The sequence below is a fragment of the Prorops nasuta genome, unplaced genomic scaffold (assembly GCF_024137725.1).
Source record: "Prorops nasuta isolate Cenicafe-Biocafe unplaced genomic scaffold, Cenicafe_Pnas_1.2 PNAS00006, whole genome shotgun sequence".
In the NCBI taxonomy this organism is placed as follows: Eukaryota; Metazoa; Arthropoda; class Insecta; order Hymenoptera; family Bethylidae; genus Prorops; species Prorops nasuta.
Window position 1 is genome coordinate 3,244,803 of NW_027116803.1, and position 21,604 is coordinate 3,266,406.

At 40.4% G+C, this 21,604-nt stretch overlaps 1 protein-coding gene across 3 annotated transcripts in view; it reads right to left on the reverse strand.

The window, feature by feature from the left end:
- The window catches only part of Ca-alpha1T (Ca[2+]-channel protein alpha[[1]] subunit T), a 55,339-nt gene that overhangs the window by 4,785 nt on the left and 28,950 nt on the right, over positions 1–21,604 (reverse strand). For 2 of the 3 annotated variants that reach the window (XM_066728048.1, XM_066728046.1), the window contains 24 exons: positions 20,859–21,037; positions 20,137–20,312; positions 19,134–19,477; positions 18,285–18,506; positions 17,735–17,864; positions 17,270–17,574; positions 16,992–17,143; positions 16,104–16,307; positions 13,168–13,288; positions 5,418–5,573; positions 5,210–5,344; positions 4,489–4,779; positions 4,110–4,264; positions 3,845–3,991; positions 3,470–3,635; positions 2,957–3,303; positions 2,667–2,859; positions 2,432–2,581; positions 1,980–2,360; positions 1,702–1,894; positions 1,359–1,620; positions 1,148–1,278; positions 449–598; positions 63–373 (listed from right to left, as the gene is read on the reverse strand). In XM_066728048.1, the coding sequence (XP_066584145.1) occupies positions 63–373; positions 449–598; positions 1,148–1,278; positions 1,359–1,620; positions 1,702–1,894; positions 1,980–2,360; positions 2,432–2,581; positions 2,667–2,859; positions 2,957–3,303; positions 3,470–3,635; positions 3,845–3,991; positions 4,110–4,264; positions 4,489–4,779; positions 5,210–5,344; positions 5,418–5,573; positions 13,168–13,288; positions 16,104–16,307; positions 16,992–17,143; positions 17,270–17,574; positions 17,735–17,864; positions 18,285–18,506; positions 19,134–19,477; positions 20,137–20,312; positions 20,859–21,037 (5,001 nt within the window). Of the gene's footprint in view, positions 1–62; positions 374–448; positions 599–1,147; positions 1,279–1,358; positions 1,621–1,701; positions 1,895–1,979; positions 2,361–2,431; positions 2,582–2,666; positions 2,860–2,956; positions 3,304–3,469; positions 3,636–3,844; positions 3,992–4,109; positions 4,265–4,488; positions 4,780–5,209; positions 5,345–5,417; positions 5,574–7,606; positions 7,764–13,167; positions 13,289–16,103; positions 16,308–16,991; positions 17,144–17,269; positions 17,575–17,734; positions 17,865–18,284; positions 18,507–19,133; positions 19,478–20,136; positions 20,313–20,858; positions 21,038–21,604 lie in introns of all 3 variants that reach the window. The other variant, XM_066728047.1, reaches the window with a different exon arrangement.

Below are 21,604 nucleotides of genomic sequence, written 5' to 3' on the forward strand. Positions count from 1 at the left end.
TTAAATGTGTTAATCGAATGTCAGATTCATGTTTATTATTGTTCGTTTAATCATGAAATTACCTGTTTGTGACTTTCTTCCAAATGTTTCATAAGTACTGCAACGACCACGTTCACCAGAACAAATTGTGCCATCAACACGAAAATAACGAAGAAGATTGGTGCTATGATCGTGCTAACGCAACAATTCTTCACGCAGTCGGCAGCATCGTCGCACTTGTTAGCTTCGTCGCTGTCGTTCCTCAACGTGTCCTTCATGATTCCATTCCAGTTGTCACCAGTGGCGACGCGAAAGAGCGTCAAGAAGGCCATACCGAAGTTGTTGAAGTGCGCGTGCTCGCCCAGACCTTGGCAAGGCATTTCATCGTTGCATTCTAAAATTTTCAGCGAAATATCACATTATTATGATGTATTACGTCGTTAAATGGCATAATTTCTTGCAGATTCACCTAATCTGCCGAAGAGCTCGACTCCTAAAGCAGCAAATATGAAGAAAAGTAAAAAGAAAAGAAGACCCAAGTTTCCAACCTGTGGAAGTGCTTGCATCACTGTATCCAATAAGGTGCGTATTCCCTTTGCCATTTTTAGTAACTTTAATACTAAAGAAAAGTGAAACAATTGTTATTGCACTTTATAGATATACCTACTTAGAATATTGAAGATTGAAAATTTCAAAAGTTCTATTTGCCTTTTGGTACTTCTTTCGAAAAACTAATACAACTTTATGTTAAATGGTCTGCATTGAAAAACTTTACAATTTGTTAGGAATATCATAAGACTTTTAAATAAATTTGAAATTTAGTATATTTTCTCGTTAGCTGTGAAGACTAGATTTGGATCACACTCGGTGTATTGTTACATAAAAATATTTTCATTACACAATAAAATTTTTGTGAGCTTTCAGTAAATAAATATTTAATGTGCGAATAAAAGTGATGAGAGACGGTATTACACATCGATTTCCTATATATCTGAGTGTAATTAGAACATAAACAAAAAATCATTAAAAATAGTAATTTCCACTCTGAAATCTCAGGAAAATTGAACTGTGCAATAATAATATTTTATTCAATGGTACATTGAGTTTTATGGGCAATTGGCACTTGGAATGTTTGAATTTTCCATACTTCGTGTAATATGCTTCTTACCTCTTGCAATACGAAGTACCCTCATTACTCGGATAATCGTAGGATTGATAGGAATAATTTTTGACTCCACTTCTTCGAGTACTATACCGACTACGGATAATATGACAATTCCTATATCAAGCTGGTTCCACCTGAATCAATAATGTAAGCGATTAGAATAGTCCAGCAAATCCGCAGTCGCTCTTTATTAATCTTTTTCTACATTACTGACTTGTCCTTCAAGTAAAGATGTACTCCGAGGGCCAGAAGCTTCATGCAAGATTCCAGAATGAATACCGCGGTGAAGAAATAATTGAATATCTTGAGAGCATAGGTCAGGGCTTTCGGCATCATATAGAACTCCATGGCCATTGTGACAACGTTTAATCCTATAACTGCCGCTATCGCCAGGTCAAAATACTTGGACGTCACGACGTTGTGGATGAACAATCGAGTTTTCGAATAATTCGTGTAGTAAGGTGGCTCGTGCATTTCTGAAATCGTTCGATTTAGCCTCGTAAATAAATCACACCAAATTATCTCATTGTTAAACATTTCTCCAATAATCTACTGACTTCGACGCTTCTTCTCCATCTGTAAAGCTCGTTTGGCAGCTCTACGGACACGTTCCTCTTTCTCCTGCTCCTCTCGACATCTATGAAAATTTTCAACGACAACTCCAACAAACATGTTCAGCACAAAGAAGCCGACCAGTAGGATGAAAGAGATGAAATAGAGCAGTCTCCACTCGGAATAGTTCTCGATTGGCTGAAATGTTTTGTTTTGACGTCACGAGAGAAGATATCGAACAGGCTCGAGTGCTTTGATTGTGTACGAAAGTTTAAATTTGTACCTGCTGATCGACTCCCACAGCATCTAGACCGGTGTACATGATGTTAACCCAGCCGTCTCTCGAGGATAGAACGAAGAGGGACATCAGGGCTTTACCAAGGTCATCGAAATTGTACTTTCTGTTGAGCCACGCGTTTCTTGTATCCGCTATGCAGTCGGTCTTGTTCCTAACATTTTTTATATCGGGACCCTCGCAGTAATAGAACGCACCTTTGAACAGTTGGACCCCGAGAATGCCAAATATGACGAAGAAGGTGCAGCATATGAGGACGATATTGCCGATGGGTCTCAAAGACGACAAAAGTGTCTGAACCACCAATTTCAAGCCGGGGGCTCGATTGATCACTCGCAACGGCCTCAATGATCGTAGTAATCGAAAAACCTGCAAACACGAATGGAAAATGAAAGATTAACGAATCTAAGGTGTTTCTAAGAGATTGTGTATATACGTACCCTCAATATTCCGAATATTCTAGGACTACTGGAAGATATCAAGGACATTGATAGGTCTATTATAGAGATAATAACAAGGGATCCATCCATGATGTTCCATCCCGAAGTAAAATACGCATCGGTACCGTACAGCATACCAGTCGCAACAACCTAAAAATAGTCATTCGTAAACAGTAGGTTTCACCGAGGATCGATGTCGATGGTGGAGAAGCAGATAATTAGTCATGAAATTCACCTTAACAAACATTTCGATGGCAAAGACTCCGGTGAAAATGTAGTTGGCACTGGCTAAAAATATCCTCTCGCGGCTGTCTGGCGGAATGTTTGGCCGTTCCATGGCCAAAGTGATGCAGTTTAAACCAATGAAGAGGAGGACCACGTTGTCGAACCATTTCTGCTCGACGAGCCTTCGGCAATATAGGCGAAACCTGGAGAAGACGTGGAAAGTTGAATAACAATGGTTGAGTTGGGAGTAGGAAAAAAGTTTGATGGCTGTTATAACGAAATACAAAGGATGGAAAGTACTTGTTGTTCGGTGGGAAGAGGTAGAGCGAGAAATCATCGCGTTCCTTAAGGCATCCTTTGGGTTCGAAGAACATGAAGATTTTCTTGATTCTTTCGACGCTGCTGGCACTTCCGTGACCGTTGGACGGTGGCGTCTGTGAACCCGACCTCGGTCTTTCATCCTCCTGATCAGGCCTCTTTTTGATGCTGGGCAGTGGACCAGTGTCCATCGACAGATTGTTGATGGTTCTTGGCGTTGAGCAAGGTGGCAGGAGCTCGTCCGATGGCACAGTCTTCCGCTCGAAAACCTGCACGTTTTCATTCCCCCTCAGGGAATTTCTCCTCGAGAGCTCACCTATCCATCGCATCTAAAATTATTCAGGATGGAATTGATGATGCTGGTACACTGAGAATCCTCGAAGGACTAATTTGATCGCGATAATGCCCAGTTGATTGTAAATTACCAAAAAGAGATCGGATAGTCATAGCATTTGAGGCAACTATATATACATATATATATAAATGAAAGTGAACCTGATTGGGAGTAGCGGTATAGCGCCGGATGGACGATGCCCTGCTATCAATCGAGTTATTGGGACTCAAGCTTCGATTGTTGCTGCTGAGAGCGGAAGTTCGATTGTTAGGCGTGTCCCTCTGAGTGTCGTTTCTTATCGTGCTATGCAAATATCCCCCGTTGAACCTACAATGGAATTTCCTTGGATCAACAATGACGTCTGGCTGAGAACGTTGCAACAAGTGACCTTGACCCTAGTCAGAGTACTGAAATAAATTTCGTTGCTGCTTTCGACCTTCGCTGCCTCGGGTTAATTGGTCCCAGTGGAGCGCGATGGTACGTCGAGACTTCTGCTTCGCTTGATTGGATATTTATGGGATTTTATAAGAACTCACGTGGAATTGGATCCCAAGAAGGTACTCCTTCCGTTGTTCAGCACTGTCGTTCTTCCTGCTTGATCCTCGTCGCTTTGGGACCAGCGTTTCCTGCGAAGGGACGGCCGAGATAATCGCCAGGAATATCCTCTTTGCATTCTCGGTGGGCTAACAAATAACAAGGAGGATATCGATTCATCGGTATAAATAATCCTCCCTCCATTGGAATCACACAACTCCACGATATATATTCTCTTTCATCGAAATTTAAAAACCGTCCATTTACCTGGAACTGGAAGATTCTCTGGTTGCCGAAGGGTTCACGACGGCTGTCACGAGGCTGATTCTTCTCGGCGGTTGACCGGATATCAAATTGTTCGCCGGAAATTTGTTCGATACGTCTGGTAGCTTCAACAGTCCGGACGGTATGCTGCATTGACTCTGTTGGAATAATCAACTCTTATCAATTAATCTCTTGGTTTAAATTTTAATTAATCGAGTAACTGATTAATTATCGATTGCTATTAATTCGGAAGAAGTTATTAGGGGTGGAAAAATATTTTCATAAATAAAAATTAAAGGATAAATATAATAGAATATAGTTGGATAATAAATGAGAGAGAGAGAGAGAGAGTCGAGGATTAATTAATGCAGCGAATATTTACGGCAGATCGGTCGATGGATTCAATGGAGAGGGCGGAAATAGGGTAAACCGCCCTATAGTTAAGATCTCGATAGCTGACGTCGAGGGTTGTATTGGGCGAGTCTTGCGGGGTAGCTGCAGTGTGAGTAATTACCGGCGGCTGACCGGCCACTTCCATCATTTTACTCTCCTTCTGAATGTTGCACTTTGGCTCCTCCAATCGGTGCTGCCACGCGCTATTCTGCTTCTCTCGACTATTGTTATCCTTGTACTTCCGGAGCTCCTCCGCGCTCTGCCAGGAATTCTTGCGATCCTGCCAATCACACGCCATTACTCCTAGCTAACCGAAGAGTGGAAATAAGAAAAGGAGGAGAGTGCTGCCACTCTTTCCAAATATTCCTTTCACCTAATATGAGAAAACACATTTTTTACACAGTTCCTGGAGAGGCTGGCCTCTCTTCCAGAATTTTCTGGCGTTTCATCAGAAGATTCGATATAGGGTCCGAAGCCAAGTAGCAAAAATAAATTCTATAGAGAATAGGTTAATTGATAATAAATAAAAAAACGAATAAAAATGGCAGTTTTATTTTCCTTTCTCCAACAAACTCTCTCTAATACAATATGTCTGGCAGATACTAATCCCTTTCCTATTTCCACTCTTAAATTATTTTGCTTGCCAATCTCGCTCATCTGTTTGTCGAATTTAAATTGTTTATGTTCGTGAGAAATGTTAGCTCGCCTACCTGTGTATATGTATCACTACCAGTCATCGAATCGGATCCTGAGACCCTCAAAGACCCCTCGTCACTGCCCAGTCCAGCCTCCTTCGCGGCTAATCTAGCCATTTCTCTCTGCTCCCGCTCTCTCCTTTCGTTTCTCTGCAAAAGTATCGTGTGAAACGGGGCAGGTGGAAGGTGGGCAACAAAAATCTGTCTGCTACGCTCGACTCACCTCCGAGGAAAAACCTTCGACCAAAATGGCCACTAGCAGGTTGAACAGCACGTAATTACCGAAGGTCATTAAAGCCACGAAATACAAAGCTGCCCAATGCGAAGTCTTCTGCATTCCGTTGAACAAGACTACGTTCCAGTCCTCCTGAGTGAGGATCTACAAGGGGAAGTCGATAAGAAAATAACTGACGAATCCGAGAGCCTCGAAGCCCAAGTCGATATTTTCTTTATATATATTTTCGTCAGCGATCGATCGACGTAGATTCTCCAATCGTTGCAACAATTTCAAGATTCTCTCCCATTTAGAAAGTATCTCCGCTGCGAGACGCGAGCAACGAAATCTTAAATTGTTTACGAGGGAGGCTTATTCGTCGATCGATCGTGAATTTGAGTCGGCCTCCGGCGCGAATTTCTCCATTTCCCGAGTTATTTTCCCTCGGGCTCCCGCTCTCTTACTTGCATCGCTTCTTCTTTCCCGATTCTTTAAGCTCCAATCCCTATACAGCCGTTAGCCAAGTAGACTGAATATTTCAAGCTCTCACGTTCCCATTTCGGCCGAGTGCTTTGCACCACGCGGCGCAAAAAGCCGATAGAGAGCGAAACGCTCGATAGCTTCGCTTTTTCTCACTCCCACGTATTTTGCATTTGCTATATATAGCTAGTGAAAAACTTATGTAGAAGCTGGGGAGAGCGGGAAGCCCGGAAAGTTGATCGGAGAACGCGAAAGGGGCCGTGCGAGAAACTTGCGCGAAGGTCGTCCCAAATGTCCTTCCATCAGCGAAAAACTGAAAGTAAAAGGGGGGAGAATAGATTGTGGAAGATAAAAGTACGTGAAAACAGTTCGAAGCATGAAAGATATGAAAAAGAGAGAAAGAGACAGAGTATAATGAGTTAAATTGACTTGCGCAGGATGAAAATACAATCATCATCCTGCTGCTAAGCTCATAATGGTATTTGACAGTTGGAAAGACCCAGGCGACATGGGGTGATAGATGGATGGATGGATAGATAGATAAATAGATAGTGAGAAGAAAAGAGAGAGAGAGAGAGAGAGATGCAGAATATAAATTCGTTTAAATAAAAAATACAAAAAACGTGCTAGGATGCAGAAAAAATAGCAAATCGTAGAAAAAAATGTGATTACGTGGCAAAAACATTCTAATTGTTATTACATACAGTAAAGTATATTTTAAATAGATATTACTAAATCAATAATATAATATATATATATATATATATATATATATATATATATATATATTATATTTACATCGTAAAAAAGAATTATACGAAAAAACATTTGATTGAGAGGAAAGTTTTGGACAGCTGAAAGATGCGAAAGGGGAAAAAACAGAATTAGTAAAAAAAAACATGCAAAATGTGCGTCAGCGGTTAAACAGAGACATAAAAAGAAGTAGAGACAAAGAGAATCGTGAAAAAGTTTGCCAAAAACCTAAAGTTAAAGTTTACCACGTAAAAAGATTTAAATGTGAAGAAAAAGAGATATATACACACACATATATATAGAGAGACCGAGAGAGAGAGAGAAAAAAAAAGAAAGTGAAAGTAGAAAGAGCGATACCTTCGAAATCGTAACAAGATCCCAGCTGATGTTGAAATATTTGCGACGAGACAGAGTGTGAGATTAGAGAAAGATTTTGTTAAAATGGTGTATTTTATAAAACAATGATAGAGAATATGCAAGAAATGATAATGAGAGAGGGGACAGACGAAGAATAGTGGATTTATGTTTAGTAAAGGTGCAAAGATGAAAAAAACAAGTGAGTATAGAAGTGATGACTACAAAGTGTTGATAAAAGATAGTGGTTAAAGTGTTCAAGTGCACGCTGGCTTCTTTAATTAGACTATAAAACTAAGAGAGAAAGAGAGAACGACGATGATGGAGACACGTACGTGTAAAGTGTCTCTCTCTCTCTCTCTCTCTTAATTAAAAATGTGAGAAAAAGAGAGTGCAATCGATCATTGCTGGAAAAACTTGAGAGTATAAAATGTAGAAGAGTTTAAGAGCGAAAGTCAAAGTGTTGGTGAGGGTGATGCAAGAGAGATAAGATAACAAGTGAGAGAGAGAGAGAGAGAAAGATAGATAGAGAAAAGAGGGTGGGGTTAGGGTGGAGAGAGAAACAGAGTAGTATACATAATAGTGGTAAGTGGTAAGGGGAACAGTGGTACCTGAAAAACCGTGACTAGGGCCCAGACGATGTCGTTGAAATGTTTGCGATCACAGCGACACATCGGGTGGCGCGAGACCACCTCGGCACAGGTGCAGGGCCGACTCCGGTCCGCCCACATGCAAAACTTACCCCCGAACAGGTACATCCCTAGGATGCTGTAACCGAGACAATCCACTGGCCTAAAGTATCTCGGCGATTGGAGGTCACGCTGGTGGTAGGTAGTGGGTGGTGGTAGTGAATAACAGTGGTGGTGGGTCATGGTTTAAGGGGGGCTTGACACCACTCACCGTGGAGTGGCCAGCCTGGCCCTCGACCCCCCGTGACCCTACCCCCCTCATCCACCCGACGAGAACCGCTAATTAAAGTTGTAGGAAAATGTATATTCGGCCAGGGTCACGCGAATAATTAAGAATTTCAACGTTTCCCTTCGCCCGATAGCCCTCGTAGCTCGCTCGTATATATATATAGTCATCCTGATGCTTCTCGGTGTGTTTCCTGCTTCCTGCTCTGCTCCGCTGGCTCGCTCCTCCTTCCGGTTTTTTCATTCGAGCGAGCTATTGACCGACCGGCGAGGAGAGGTGTCGGGTGGTCGGAGGGACCGAGGTGGCGCACTCCACGGATTTACGGCTTAAGCGATGTGTTTGTGTGTCTGTCATAATAAAAAACGGAAACGATTGTCAGCTCGGGCAGTCACATTCTGCAAGTTCGGCGTGTGTCTTGCACGACACTGGTCTATGCGTGTGCTTTACACATACGTAATAAGCGGAAGAATCGAATTGCTTGTAGATATATATATATATATATAATATTGTAGACACAATGGAATGTAAGGCAACATAAAAACTGTATATCAACGCGAAGCGTGTACTGCGTGATTTGGATAAAAAGTTTCTCGCGAGTCCTGAGCCACGAGAGAAACGTGCAGACACGTGTCGACCCTTTACCATTCAACCACCAATCATGCAACCATCGTTCCGCCCCATTCCATCCCAACCCATCTCAAACGATCCGGTTAAATCAACCGAAAACTCAAATGACCGCAATGGATGTGTTATCGCATCTCAAATATCACTAAACAATGTCAATTCTTATCAGCACGACACACTTTTCAGCAATTCCCTATATTATCTCTGTATATGCAATTTTCTCTTTTTCTATACTAAATTATATACATATATATGTATAATATACGAATAAAATAGAAATCAATGAAAAACGCTTCGCGTGATTTATAACTTTATTGTATTCGTATCACCGATAAATCTCACGCTTTTTTTATATATTGTGTTATATATGCTGTATCAAGTGATTTATATAGAAATGTTTATTTTTTTAAAGTTGCGGTAAAGGATCGATCGAGAGTATAAAATTTCTGTACATTCCTGTGTGTGCGCATTACTCGACAAACGTGTCTCGAAAACGAGCATAAGATCTGCATAAATCTGCACGAGAGGAAGCGAAATGAATAAAATATATATATTATTTGTATATTTATATTGTAGGAATATGTAAAAACGGGACGCCGTTGCAGAATGTCACGGCAGAGAATTTTTGTCTTAAATAAGCCGCGAGCTCTCTCGCGTCTAACTGCACAACGAATGGTTATCTTGGTTTTAATCAGGGCCTAAAACTGAACGTAACTCAACGATGCTATATTTTACTGGATTTTCCTTCTAAGTATATAAGTATTAAGTATGTGAGTAAGTATATAAGTATAAAACTAGTTCCGCACTATACTATATATATGTAAAGTAGGTCTGTTCTACGACTGAATCGAACTACTTTAAATCTCGAAACTTCAATGATGCACTATGCATAAAATCAAGGATGGCTACGAATTTCACTTGACTATATTATGTTTCGTACACTAATGTATATGTATAGCTGACTGAAAACAAATCGCAAAAATTTTATATAATAGAATCCACGGGCTGCCTCGGTATGAAATATTCAGAATAAATGAAACTCCGTCATCCTTTATCCACTTTTATCTTTCCAATTTTTTACTACCGTATACAGAAATTTCTTCATCCCACGATTAATCTTTTACAAACCATTGATCCCACTGTCACGAATGTCAAAGTATTTTTAAGTATAAAAAGTGAATAAAAGTAACGAGGATGAGTTTCGAATAATCCAAGGATAAAAAATATCGAGTCAATCTGTGGAATAGTGTATTTGTGTTGGTTGCTGCTTCATTTTAGGCCCAGACCCGGAAACCACGTCACTTAAACTATGGGAGCTGGCAAAATATGGTAGTTTTAGCTAGTGAAATTGGACATGTGAAATATTTATAATACGTATGTGTATGGCGCAATGTCATACGTGGTAGTGTCTACTGGAAGGTGAAGGTATAGCTATGTATACTCTGGTTTACTGATTGCTTCATTTCTATATCTACTGCCGTTAGACGTCCGCGCGCTGTCGTACCGGATGTCGTTTGCGTACCGGATGTCACGAGTCGGAATATCTCTCCAGAAGCTATATATTGTTTCACCCCCCCTTCCCACTCTCTTTCTCTCTCTGTTTTTATTTCGTGTTCCTATTTCACTGTTCTTTTTCTCCTCATTGTTTGTATAATTTTCGCGAAGAGTGTATCGTTATCGTCTATCCCTCTCTCCAATCTCTACTTCTCTATTGTTTGTATACGCGAGCACGACGAATTTTTCGAGGCGTTGTTTCGAGACGAAAAGGTAAGGCGAGTAATAAGAGGCAGTTAAATAGACTATATATAGTAGAAAGACAGAGAAAACAGAGTCATATGGTATTGGAAAGACAGAGAAGAAGCTATCACCACATCGAAAACGCCAAGGAGAAGCTGAATAATCGATTTTCCGATCGAGATATTCGGATACCCATTCTGTGTATACATATATATACACAGCATAGAATCCTCGCTTTGCTATTAATAAAATTTCCAGTGTGAAACGTTAGCTACATAGATCGATTGGATTTTGATTGAAAAAGGTAATATTCTCCTTCTTGACGTTTCGGTCGGGGCTTCTTCGTCAGGTATAGTATATATAGTATCGCATAGTACAGTGGAAAGATTGAGCGCGGTGCGCGCGAGTTATAGGAGTAACGCGTGTATATAAGGACGAGAACGGCGATAAAAGAAAGTGGGCCGCAGATACCTACGAGAGTACACATCGACATGCAAAGCACGAAAACGACGCAGAGGAAAAAGCGAACCAGGGATAATTAGCCATAAAGGCTATCAACACAATCACTTCCGTCGGTTTATGCGATGCAGAGACGTCCCGACGCCGGGCATCGAGACGCCTGGCGCCGCAAAATGGCGGACCACCAAACGATCCGCGGAGAGGGAAATCGTACATGCGAAATTACGCGAGCCAGTCGGCTGGTTCCTCTGCATGCATTTTACTTGCTGTCCTCTTCCTCCCCCTCCCCCCCCCCCCCCCTCTCTTTCTCATCTCAAATCGTTTTCGTATAATAATTCCAGGCAATACTGAAAAAGCTGACGGTTGCATGCGATTTTCACGACAACTCCTTCTCCACCCAAGGATACTCCTCATTCTTCCAACATCCAAGGACATTCGCGAGCATCTCTCAATTTCCGATGCTCTCTCGAGAACCCAGCCGGACAAGGACGCCTATATTGATTCAGCATCTCTCTTTTCCTCAAGAACGATAATCCTTATCTCCATTTTTCCGATCTATAATCATCCTGCATTCCAAGATTTCCCATCGAATTGTCAATTTCATATTTTACCTTACGTAACACACCTATATTTCGTTCCATATTGAGTGCAATAACGCTTCGAGAACTTGCATAGAAACCAGCCGGATTTCGTTCAGCTGTACGTTTCGGATTTATCTCGGCAACGTCAGTTTTTACGCCAATGTTATACTGGGAGTGTCCAAGGATGCTGAAAAATATCCTCTCGATTATGTCTATATATACCTTATATATAGTATAGTTCATAGAAGCGTTCGCCCATACGAATCAGGCAGACGAGGATGGCAACATTGATGGCAAAAACAGAAAAGCACGGCAGCCGAAAATACGAAGCTTCTATATATGCGTCTAAACGTTCACATTCGAAAGTAAAACACACACGTAAGTATATATGTATATTATATATGTATAAAGAAAAACGTAGCAGGCCTAGTTTATTTATTAGCGTGTACTGCAGGCAATGTTGCATTGGAAATCTGTCGAAGAACAGCAGACCTCGCCTACTTAAACCATCAATAGTTTCTTAATTCTTTGTATTTCGTTTCCATATATGAATGTAATATTGAATTTAATATCAATCGTGGAATCCAGCAGTGAATTCGTCTAACACTTTGATCAAATTTTTTCTGCATAAATTAAAAAAGGGACGTACGAATAACTCATTTTATTGCATAATTCGATACCGAATTCTCTCGCAGGCGTCAATCTCCCAGTGATATTGGACGCGGGGTGCTTCGAGCTAGACCTCGTATTACGCGTTGGCTACCGAATAAAATTGAAATTAAACGACGACCTCGTCAAAGACGGAGTCTCTCTCTCTCTCTCTCTCTCTCTCTCTCTCCTTTTATCTCGATTTTGAAAATATACGCTCAATGGGTCATCTAGCTTGACAAAAACTCTGCGAGGTTAAGAGTTAAATACAAACAAGGTGTAAACGATAACCGGGTTATGCTAAATTTCAAACGAGCGAACAGCAAAAAACGAATTTACGGGAAAACAATTTATTCGAAATGAAATTCAAACGATACCGTGCGCTCTGCGGGGAAAATTGAATGAAGCGACAAGCACTCTGCCGAATTTCGAATAAAATTCGAGTAGAACGATAAAGCTGAATGACTGGGAGGGGGTTGTTTGATAATATACATATAGCAATATAATAATAATACAGCAGGGTGGGAACAGTCATAGAGAAAATAGGATGAGACTGTCTGATTCTATCAGACAGGTAGGTTAGTTCGCTAATAAAACACTCATTTAAAAAATTCATGAAAAAACCTTATCACATCGTATTATACGCTATATATATCGTTATAGAAAACCATGCAACGAATTAATAAAGTCGATCATCAAAGCGAACGAAAAGTGTCGATGTAAAGCTTAATTGACGGGAAGGGTCACGTATATAGAGTGTTCAGAATTTGGACATTTGAATGGTTTAAGAAAGTTTAGCCCGCAGTGTTCGGCATATCCTGCTCATGCCGTAAAGCTCTCTCTCTCTCTCTCTCTTTCTCTCTCACTCAATTTCTCTCTCTCTCTCTCATACGTTACCTTGGCCCCACGAAATGACAAAAGTCGACGGCTTATTATAGTACGAGTTTAACTCTCGGAAAAAATGTTATATACCTATATCTATATATATTTACGTTCGTACAATATACAGACGTTTACTTCTCTCACTGGATCCTCTCGTATATCATAATAATAATAAATATACATAGCATAGGCATTGATAAAATGAGATAATCACATGTTGGATGCTGAGTACGTTGTGGAGAACATAACGAATAGGGCGTTTTATACGCTTTAGCATAGGAAAAAAAGTAAGCCCTCGTGATACGTGAATAGTATCCTGTAGGTACCTGAAACACCGTCACAATAGCCCAGAGTAACGAGTCAAAGTTTTTCCTATCACACTCGACGTCAGAGCTGCCTTTCATCGTTTCACAGAATTTGCAACCAAACAGGTTCATCCCGAGAATACTACAACACAACGAAACGTGCAATGTACTTTCTTATCCATAGCCATCAATGATAGAAATATATGTATATTTAATATGTATATACGTAAGTAAAATACGTAAGAAAAAAATGAATTTCGTATATAAAAGCTTTCAGAAAATTCTCTATAATAGACTTTTTTATCCTTTTTCTTTTGCTTTATGATGCATGAAGTCAAGCGTGACGACAGCTTTACGCCCCGACCAGCGGCTCCTCGACGCACTCAACGTACAAGCACCAACCCCCCCAACGCATTTCGCCACGAACATTCGTTACTCCTTCGCGAATAATCGTCCTCGTCCGTTCCACTCGTACGGTTAACAACGAGCTCTATAAACCGATTATATGGGAATACGACCAGAGCGAAGAAGTGCATGGGAGCTAACATCCTTGAAAAATTGAGACTCGGGAAGGAAATTGAGATAGAGCTAGGCTGCGTGGATTTTTAAGGGATGATCGAAGTTTGAGGGAATTTTTGGAATATTGACATTGCGGTTGAATTTGCGGTGATAGCGCGCGGCGGGAATAGGATGTGGGACGAAGATTGGATCGAGGTTGATGAGAAACGATGCTTGCGTCGAGTTGCCGTTGGCTTGGATCAGATTCGAGCAATCTTGATGCGCGAGGTACATATATATATATATATATATATATATATAAGTATATATTAATTAGTAGAAAGAAAATGGGGGAGGGGCGTACGCAGAATCGCAGCCTGATGAAAAAAGAGGGCTCGGTATATATATATTGATATGTGGTAGACGTCGTACATTCCCAAGCTCTCTAATATCGACGATCACACCGAGGCTCGCGCACTGAGGCGCTCATGTATCATAATAAGTATATATGTAGCAATTAAAAGAGCGACAGAGGAAAGATCCACGAATACACGAATATAATCAGTAAATATATATAGTATAGTAACTTGACGTCAGTGTGTGTACGTAGGAATCTGAGAAGGTGCATCCGAACTTTGCCAAATTATCTCGTCCTTTTGTGTTAAGCACGTATCTCTTTATATCCGTAACTAATCTTAAAATTGGATCTACTATTTCCGTATGTTTCTACTTGACATCCTTGTTCCAGTTTTCGAGATATCTCCTCGTTTCATCTACGATTTCTAACCGAGCTTTTTGGACCTACGACACACTTTGATCTGCAATTCTCTGTTCTGTCAGACGAGCTTTCGCCTTTTCGCCAATTACACTCTCGTCGCAACTTTCGATCTATTGTTTGTCCAAGGATTTCAGGCTTGTATATATGTACACGTTGACTTATTTTTCCAACCGAAACTTATCAATATTCAGCGGTGTCCGTGAGATTTGATTTTCCAGCGCGTACGCTTGTAATTATTAATTAGAGAAGCAGAGACGGCTTGGTTGAGAGGAAAAATCATCCAATTTTCTACTCTCTCTCTCTCTCTCTCTCTCAATCTCTCTGCCTTTCCAGTTAAACGCGAATAACTGGATTTTAAGTTTTCCTCGTTTTTTTTTCAACGCTTTGCTTTATTACAGCCGTAACCAATTTCAACGCACTTTCCAACACGTACGTACACAAACTGACGTCAGTTTCGCTAGACACGTCCAGCATAAAAGCACCATGCACACACAAGTAAACATATAATATATATACATATACGTTAATATGTATATAACATATATGAAGGTAGGCAAGTACAACCGAGGAAACTGACATCTCTCTCGCTCTCTTTTTCTCTGACGAGATAACTATATAGGCTCCACCACCTATAAAACACTCCCAAAGCACTAATGTAAAAAAATTTATCTCCATAATTATGAGAGATATGATTTTTCCCACAAGACTACCTCGCTGAATGCAAATAGAAAAAGTTGAGAAATTTGACAATTTTGAAAAAGTCCCTCGAATAACATTTGTTATCTTCTGTGACAGAAATAAACGTTTGCTCTGTATAGTGTTTAAGTGGCAGACCCTATGTATATTTTGTAAAAAAGTTCCTTCGCCATTATAAGAGAACTGCTCGATGGGCGATCATCATTATGCGGGGACGTCAATTTGTTCGGTGTACATACGTACATTTATAACTAATAATAAACGTTAAGTATATATACGTTCGATGCGTCAAGCCATACGTGGAGCGACAGTCGCCCCGCGTAAAAGACGTGCCAACAAAACATCATCTTCATTACCATTGCAACGTCAGAAACTTGAGAACGTCCTGCTAAATCGTAAGAAACGGCACGAACGATTACGACAGCTGCTGGCCGAGCACGTCGCTTTGGAGAAAAAGTAAAAAAGCAAAAGAAAAGAAGAGGAAGGACTAAAAACGAGACACGAGAACGCCCAATTCCATTTGCACGATTTTCCCGACGTCAAAAAATCGAATCACTAGGTAATTAACTCTGCACTTCCTTCTCTTAACACGTAAACCATGGAGTCAATATCCGGTTAAATTAACGTTGTAGTATAGAAAATTTACACCGACTCGTCTCCTCGAATCAAGTTCCTTCCATGTTAAAACGGTGGAATAAAAGTTCAATCGTCATCCCGCGTTTAACTCGATCGGGAATTTATTTTATGCTTTCAAGGACGAAGAGAATTTTTTATAAAGATCCGACTGAAATTGCTTGGCGTGATACAACGCGTTTCTAGCTACGTATAAAAGCGTTATATATATATATGTATATATTACGCTAATTACTAATATCGATATAGGAATTACTGGCGATTCGCAAAGGTCCAGGAAAGAGCGATCCATTCTGGACGGTGAGAGATGAGCGTGTACCGATCGCTATGGTCACAAGTGGACAGGACTTACCTGAATATAAAGATGAAAAGTACTAAAAGGGAAAAGAATACAGCAACGTTATCCATGGTGCGCAGCATGACGAACAGTTGCCGCCTGAGATTGGGCAGGAACCGCACGAGCTTCAGAATCCTCAGCAAGCGAAATGTCCTCAGCACGCTCAGTCCGGAACTCCCACCACGCTCCTCCACGAACGCCTGGCACAGCTCTACAACGCTAAAGTATCGACGGTTCATTTTTTGTCACCACTGCAGCATCGAATCCCACGAAAAACTCCGACAAACCGATCAATAATGACCCTTCTCCGATTTAATATTCAATTTTTTCTGTCAAAGTTATATGGAGCAAATAAATTACGAGTCTTTCACGACGCTCGATTTGCCAAATGCAAGAATCGCCCGAATCGATGCGAATTTTCTAGAATCAATGCTTTCGTCTTGCAAACGTTTATAATCCGTCTGTTTCGTCGAATCGAACCCACGTTATTTCAAAGAGATCTCGATCAAGGTCGAAAAGGACCTCATTACTGATCGGAAGCGACTTTGCAAAAGTTTATGAAATTCCGGGAGAAAGAGATTTCAAGTGTCCCGACGGAGCAGCTTTAATTCCAGCAGCGTCGTCATAAGAAGAGTTAAAAGGCTGGAAGTTTGAGGAACAGGGCGCTTTCGATCCTTTTCTACTCGAGATAAATTAATTCCTCGCGGGGATATGAAAGTTCGGTGAAATATTGAAAACTTTGAAGATCATTGATTTCGATTGTGCGAGGGTAAATAATCGGGTACAGTCGTGAGATTGTTCAAATGGATGGAATGGGAAAGATCAAGAAGGGAATTAGGTAAGTTAATTCTATTGGGAGTTCTATGTAAGGACTCGTGTGTGCGAGAAGATTGACTGATCTACCTGAGTACAACCACGACGCCGTCGAAAACGTTGAAGCCATTGCTGATGTAGCCGAAAGGACCCTCCGCTATGATCTTCAGCAGCATTTCAACGGCGAAAATTGCCGAGAAGACTATATTGCTTATTTCCACCGTGACTGTTAGGTATTCCGGCTGGAAACAATTCAACATTCGAGCTTTATTCCTGAATTATTAAATCTCATCACGCTGATGAAGCGGGGAGTCCGTAGAGATAAAATTCAACCTTAGGAAATAATGGATTGGTCGAGAGAGATTTACCTGATTGTGGTATTCGATACCCATACTCAGAGTATTGATAAGTATCGCGAATAGAATGCCCTGTTGGAAGTATTTATACTCGACGAGTTTCTTGATCCAACGACGAATGCAGCTCAAGGCATTGATGCAACTGGTACCGGAAGTCTTCAAGATCCTTTTCGTTCTGGAGGCTTTCTCCCACTTATCCCCGTCATCGGACCAATGATCCACCGCACTCTGCGTCTCGCAACAGCACGAACAATTATCCACATCCGTCGGTATCCACTGGCTCCGATCCTCCAGCGTTATGTGCCTCTCGGTTATTCCTGAAAAATATTACCATATTCGAAACTTCTCTCGAGTCCCTCCATAAATCATTGTGACGTTCGGTGCTCTCATATCGCTTGGTTATTCCGTAATAACCGTGAGCCAAAATAAAATCGGACTGGCTGAAGATACGGATCAGCGATTTCAGAACTTCATTACCTTTCGTGAGCGAATCCAGAAAAGAATCCAGCTCCAGTTGCCCCGTTGGAAGGGCGGCACTCAGAGCTCCTGTAAGAGCCAACAGTTCTTGGCAAGTCATAGCTTCGCTAGCACCAATCTCAGCCTGCATCTACAAAATTTGCACAATTTAACGAGCTCCTACCAATTTCTAAGTGGCGCAAAATCCCTCAACGATTACTCTCCTAAACTCTATTAAATTCGTCAAACTGAACTTCAAGAGAATTATATATATATACATATATATATATATATATATATATATATAGAGGACATACGCTAGTATTAGACAAGATAAATTACAGTCAAGCGTAATAAATCTGAATGTTTGGACGATGAAAAGATAAAATTACATTGGCGGAATGGAATTTATTTTAGAGGAAGGAATAACCAACGATGAACTTGTGCAGTTTTCATGTAAATTATTCTCGTAGAAATGAAATGATTTATGCTGTATTAATTTTGATGAGTTTGGAGGAAGTTTTTGGTAGATTTGAAAATTGCACGGTTTTTGTGTGAAGATAGGTTTTACCTGAGCGTGATCAGGAACCGTGCTACTCCACACATTGCCATCGCCAGTTTGTGTCATTTTCTCGCTGGAGCAGACGTTGCGTTCTCCGGGTGTCCCGGTGGTTCCTGGCTGCAGGGAGTTCGAAACGCCATTGTTTCCATGCAAGAGAATCACGTCGCTAAACATCACGCTACTCCTTCGACGATAATGCGTACAGGGTGGGCTAAGCAGTGCATTGTTCGCCTGAAACCAGAAATTCCATGCTTGCACCAAAATTCCTAGCAAGAATTTTTAATTAAAACTATCCCCTAATAATTATAACACTACAATCTCTCTCCCTCTCTGTTAAACCTCACCCCATCGGAACTTTAAATATTTCGATTAACCCTCCAGTAAAGATAAGTTTCCGAAATCGATCCTAAATGAAATTGACACTGAAGGAAAAATTAATCACCAAAAGACACGAGATCCATTAATATAACTTGGACAAATTGAACCGAACGTCCCGTGATGGAAATAAAATTAAGATAATGGACAAGGAGTAATGACACAGATCTTCATAGCTATTAATTATAATAAGAGGAAAATTTAATTGTTAACTTATTTTTTATGGTTTTCAAATCGATGGGAAGTAAGCGCGCGTGTGCTTGGAGAATAATTAACGAGAGCAACGTAATTTAACGACATAAATCAAACGAGATAAATAATTAATCTTTGATAATTGAACAGCATTAATTGGCATAAATTGCTTTAGACAAATAGCAGCGGATATTGTAGCGTATGAATGTATATATACATTATTGCAACTGAAAATAAAATCATTGAAAAGAGAGTTTGAAAAATTGGATCGAATGATAAGGGATAAATAACCTCGCTGGTCATGTTTTCGCTGCCATTGCAGGAAACCGAGGAAGTTCGATGAAGGCTTGCGGGACGACAGCAGGTATTGGTCGACACTTCCGCTTCGGAAACCTCCGGACTTGCACGGGGTGCAATCCCAGTGGCCATTATTCCCAGAACTGGTGGACTGTTCGGATAGTCACCCACGGAAACTGAAATCGTGCTACCACCCGTAACCGTTGGCAGTTGTTGCACTTGTTGCTGTACTTGTGACTGTTGTTGTTGCTGCTGCTGTTGTTGTTGTTGTTGCACCTGTTCCGCGTACTCCAAAGCTTGGCAAAGTCTCGGACATCTCTCGTGATGATGCCTCTTATCTAAATGTTCATCAAACACGTACGTGAGCAGAAGGAAAAGCATCAGTGACTTTGCAGACTAAGAAACTTTTTGCGGATATAAAACTTTTTTTTTAATTTAACATCTTAAAATTGATTTAATTTAGCTGAATCAGTTCTTAAGAATTTCATAAATACTTTATACGAATGAAGAGAATTTAATAGAAAAGTTTTATGTTTCCACAAAGATCCGTAGTTTAGTAATTAGGCACATTAAAACGCGATGGACGAACAATGCGTAGAATCATTAAGACGATTGATTTCTTCAGGTTTCACTCGTTTCAACGAGTTTCCCATTCAACCGTCATAAGTAGGGTGTGGACGGTGTAAGAGCTCTCAATAATAATGACCGAACGTAAGCTCCGATCTTAATTGGTCTCGCGTGAAGATCGAGTCTAACGATAAGAGCCGTTGAATCACGTGAGGAAAAAATTCACGTGAAGCACGTAACGCGTGGGGTTTACAAACCATTAAGAAAGGTTGGTGGTGCAATATATGGCAGAGGTTTGTTAAGATCGAGTGAACGGATATATGACTTTTGATAGTATTTTGGCAGACTTGGCGAAACTGAGAGGGTAAACTATGCAAATGAAAGAGGTATTGAGCTCTGGGGTAACTCGAATACTAATGGTAAGATTTACCACTGACGATGCTTTTGGGATCAATGCCAGTACCTTTCGGCCCGTACTGCTGACCTTGCTGTTGACGTTGCCCCTTCAGCAAATTCTGCTCTCGTTTTTGCTGCCTTGTGTACAAGTAAAGCCTCCACCTCTTCATCATTTTTCTCTTGCCCCTCCTCCAAAGATGTGCCACGTATCTGATTCAAACCAAATTAAAAAGCACTTTAAGCAAACTCCTGTGAAATCCTGCCTTTTGTTTCGTCGCATGAAAATTAAAGCTCGGTTTACATAATCGAGCTGAACATATAATGATACATCATTTTCGAGAATATTAAATGATAAAATCCGTTAATTAACCAATTGGTGTAATTGCGTTATTAGAATACTACGTATATTATTATATATAGCAAAATCTAAATATCTTGATACAATGTTATTCCATCTATTTGAGAAAATTCAGCGAGATAATCCTACCGGAGGCCAACAAAATAATTTCCCAGATAACGATCGGGTCTAAATTTCGGGATAGCTTCGAAGATGCTCTTAATTACCATCAAGGCTGATTATTAATTGGGTCAACGGAAGGAGTGTTGTAAAATTGGGTTTTACCTTTTTTATCCTATTATTGCGTCAACTAATTAATAAAGTTATAGCATGCTAAATGATTCTTTGGTTCATTGGTAGTGGTACACACGCGGTATTACGCGAATCAGTGCTGCGATTCGTGGGATAGCTTGGCTTACTTGACAATTTCGGCGTAACAGGTAGTGGGTTCTGATGTATTGGTGGAGGATGCCAGTGTAGAGGTGGAATGAAATCTGGCACGTTCCAGTCGCATCCTCTCCATCTCTCTCTTCTTCGTCTCGGAGAATTGCGTCGCTATAACGACCAGGCAAAGGTTGATCATGAAGAACGAACCGATCTAAAACAAAAGAAAAACTTGCGAGCTCCAATGCCAATGTCCATTTTACCCCTTTTCCATCATCTTAGACAGAAAAACACTTTATCTCGTGTGAAAAATGAGTTTGTGCACGGAAAATCCCTGCATGCATAAGGCGTTATCTATATATATATATATATATATATATATATATTTTTATATATAAGAGACAAAAACGATGATTTATCATACCCGTGCTTGAAAAAAGAAATCGATAAATAATATAAACCGAGAGTGATTCTTTAAGTCACGTGACTTCCCGAATGGAACTATGTCGACCATTATATTTAGTCGAATAAATATACTTGATCAATTTATAGTAACTATTTCTCGAGAAAAGAATACCAAGTATAGGTTTGAATGAACGAGCAAATATCGATGACCTGGAAAAATGAGGATGGGAGGAAACCATGAAAGATTTGTATATAATACCTATGCGTTCTTCCTTTAAGAAAAAAGGGATGGATGTATTATATGTAAGGAAGAAGAGAATTAAGTACGATCGGCGTTTCGAGGAGTTTGCTCTCAACTTTGATCTTAGAACCAGTT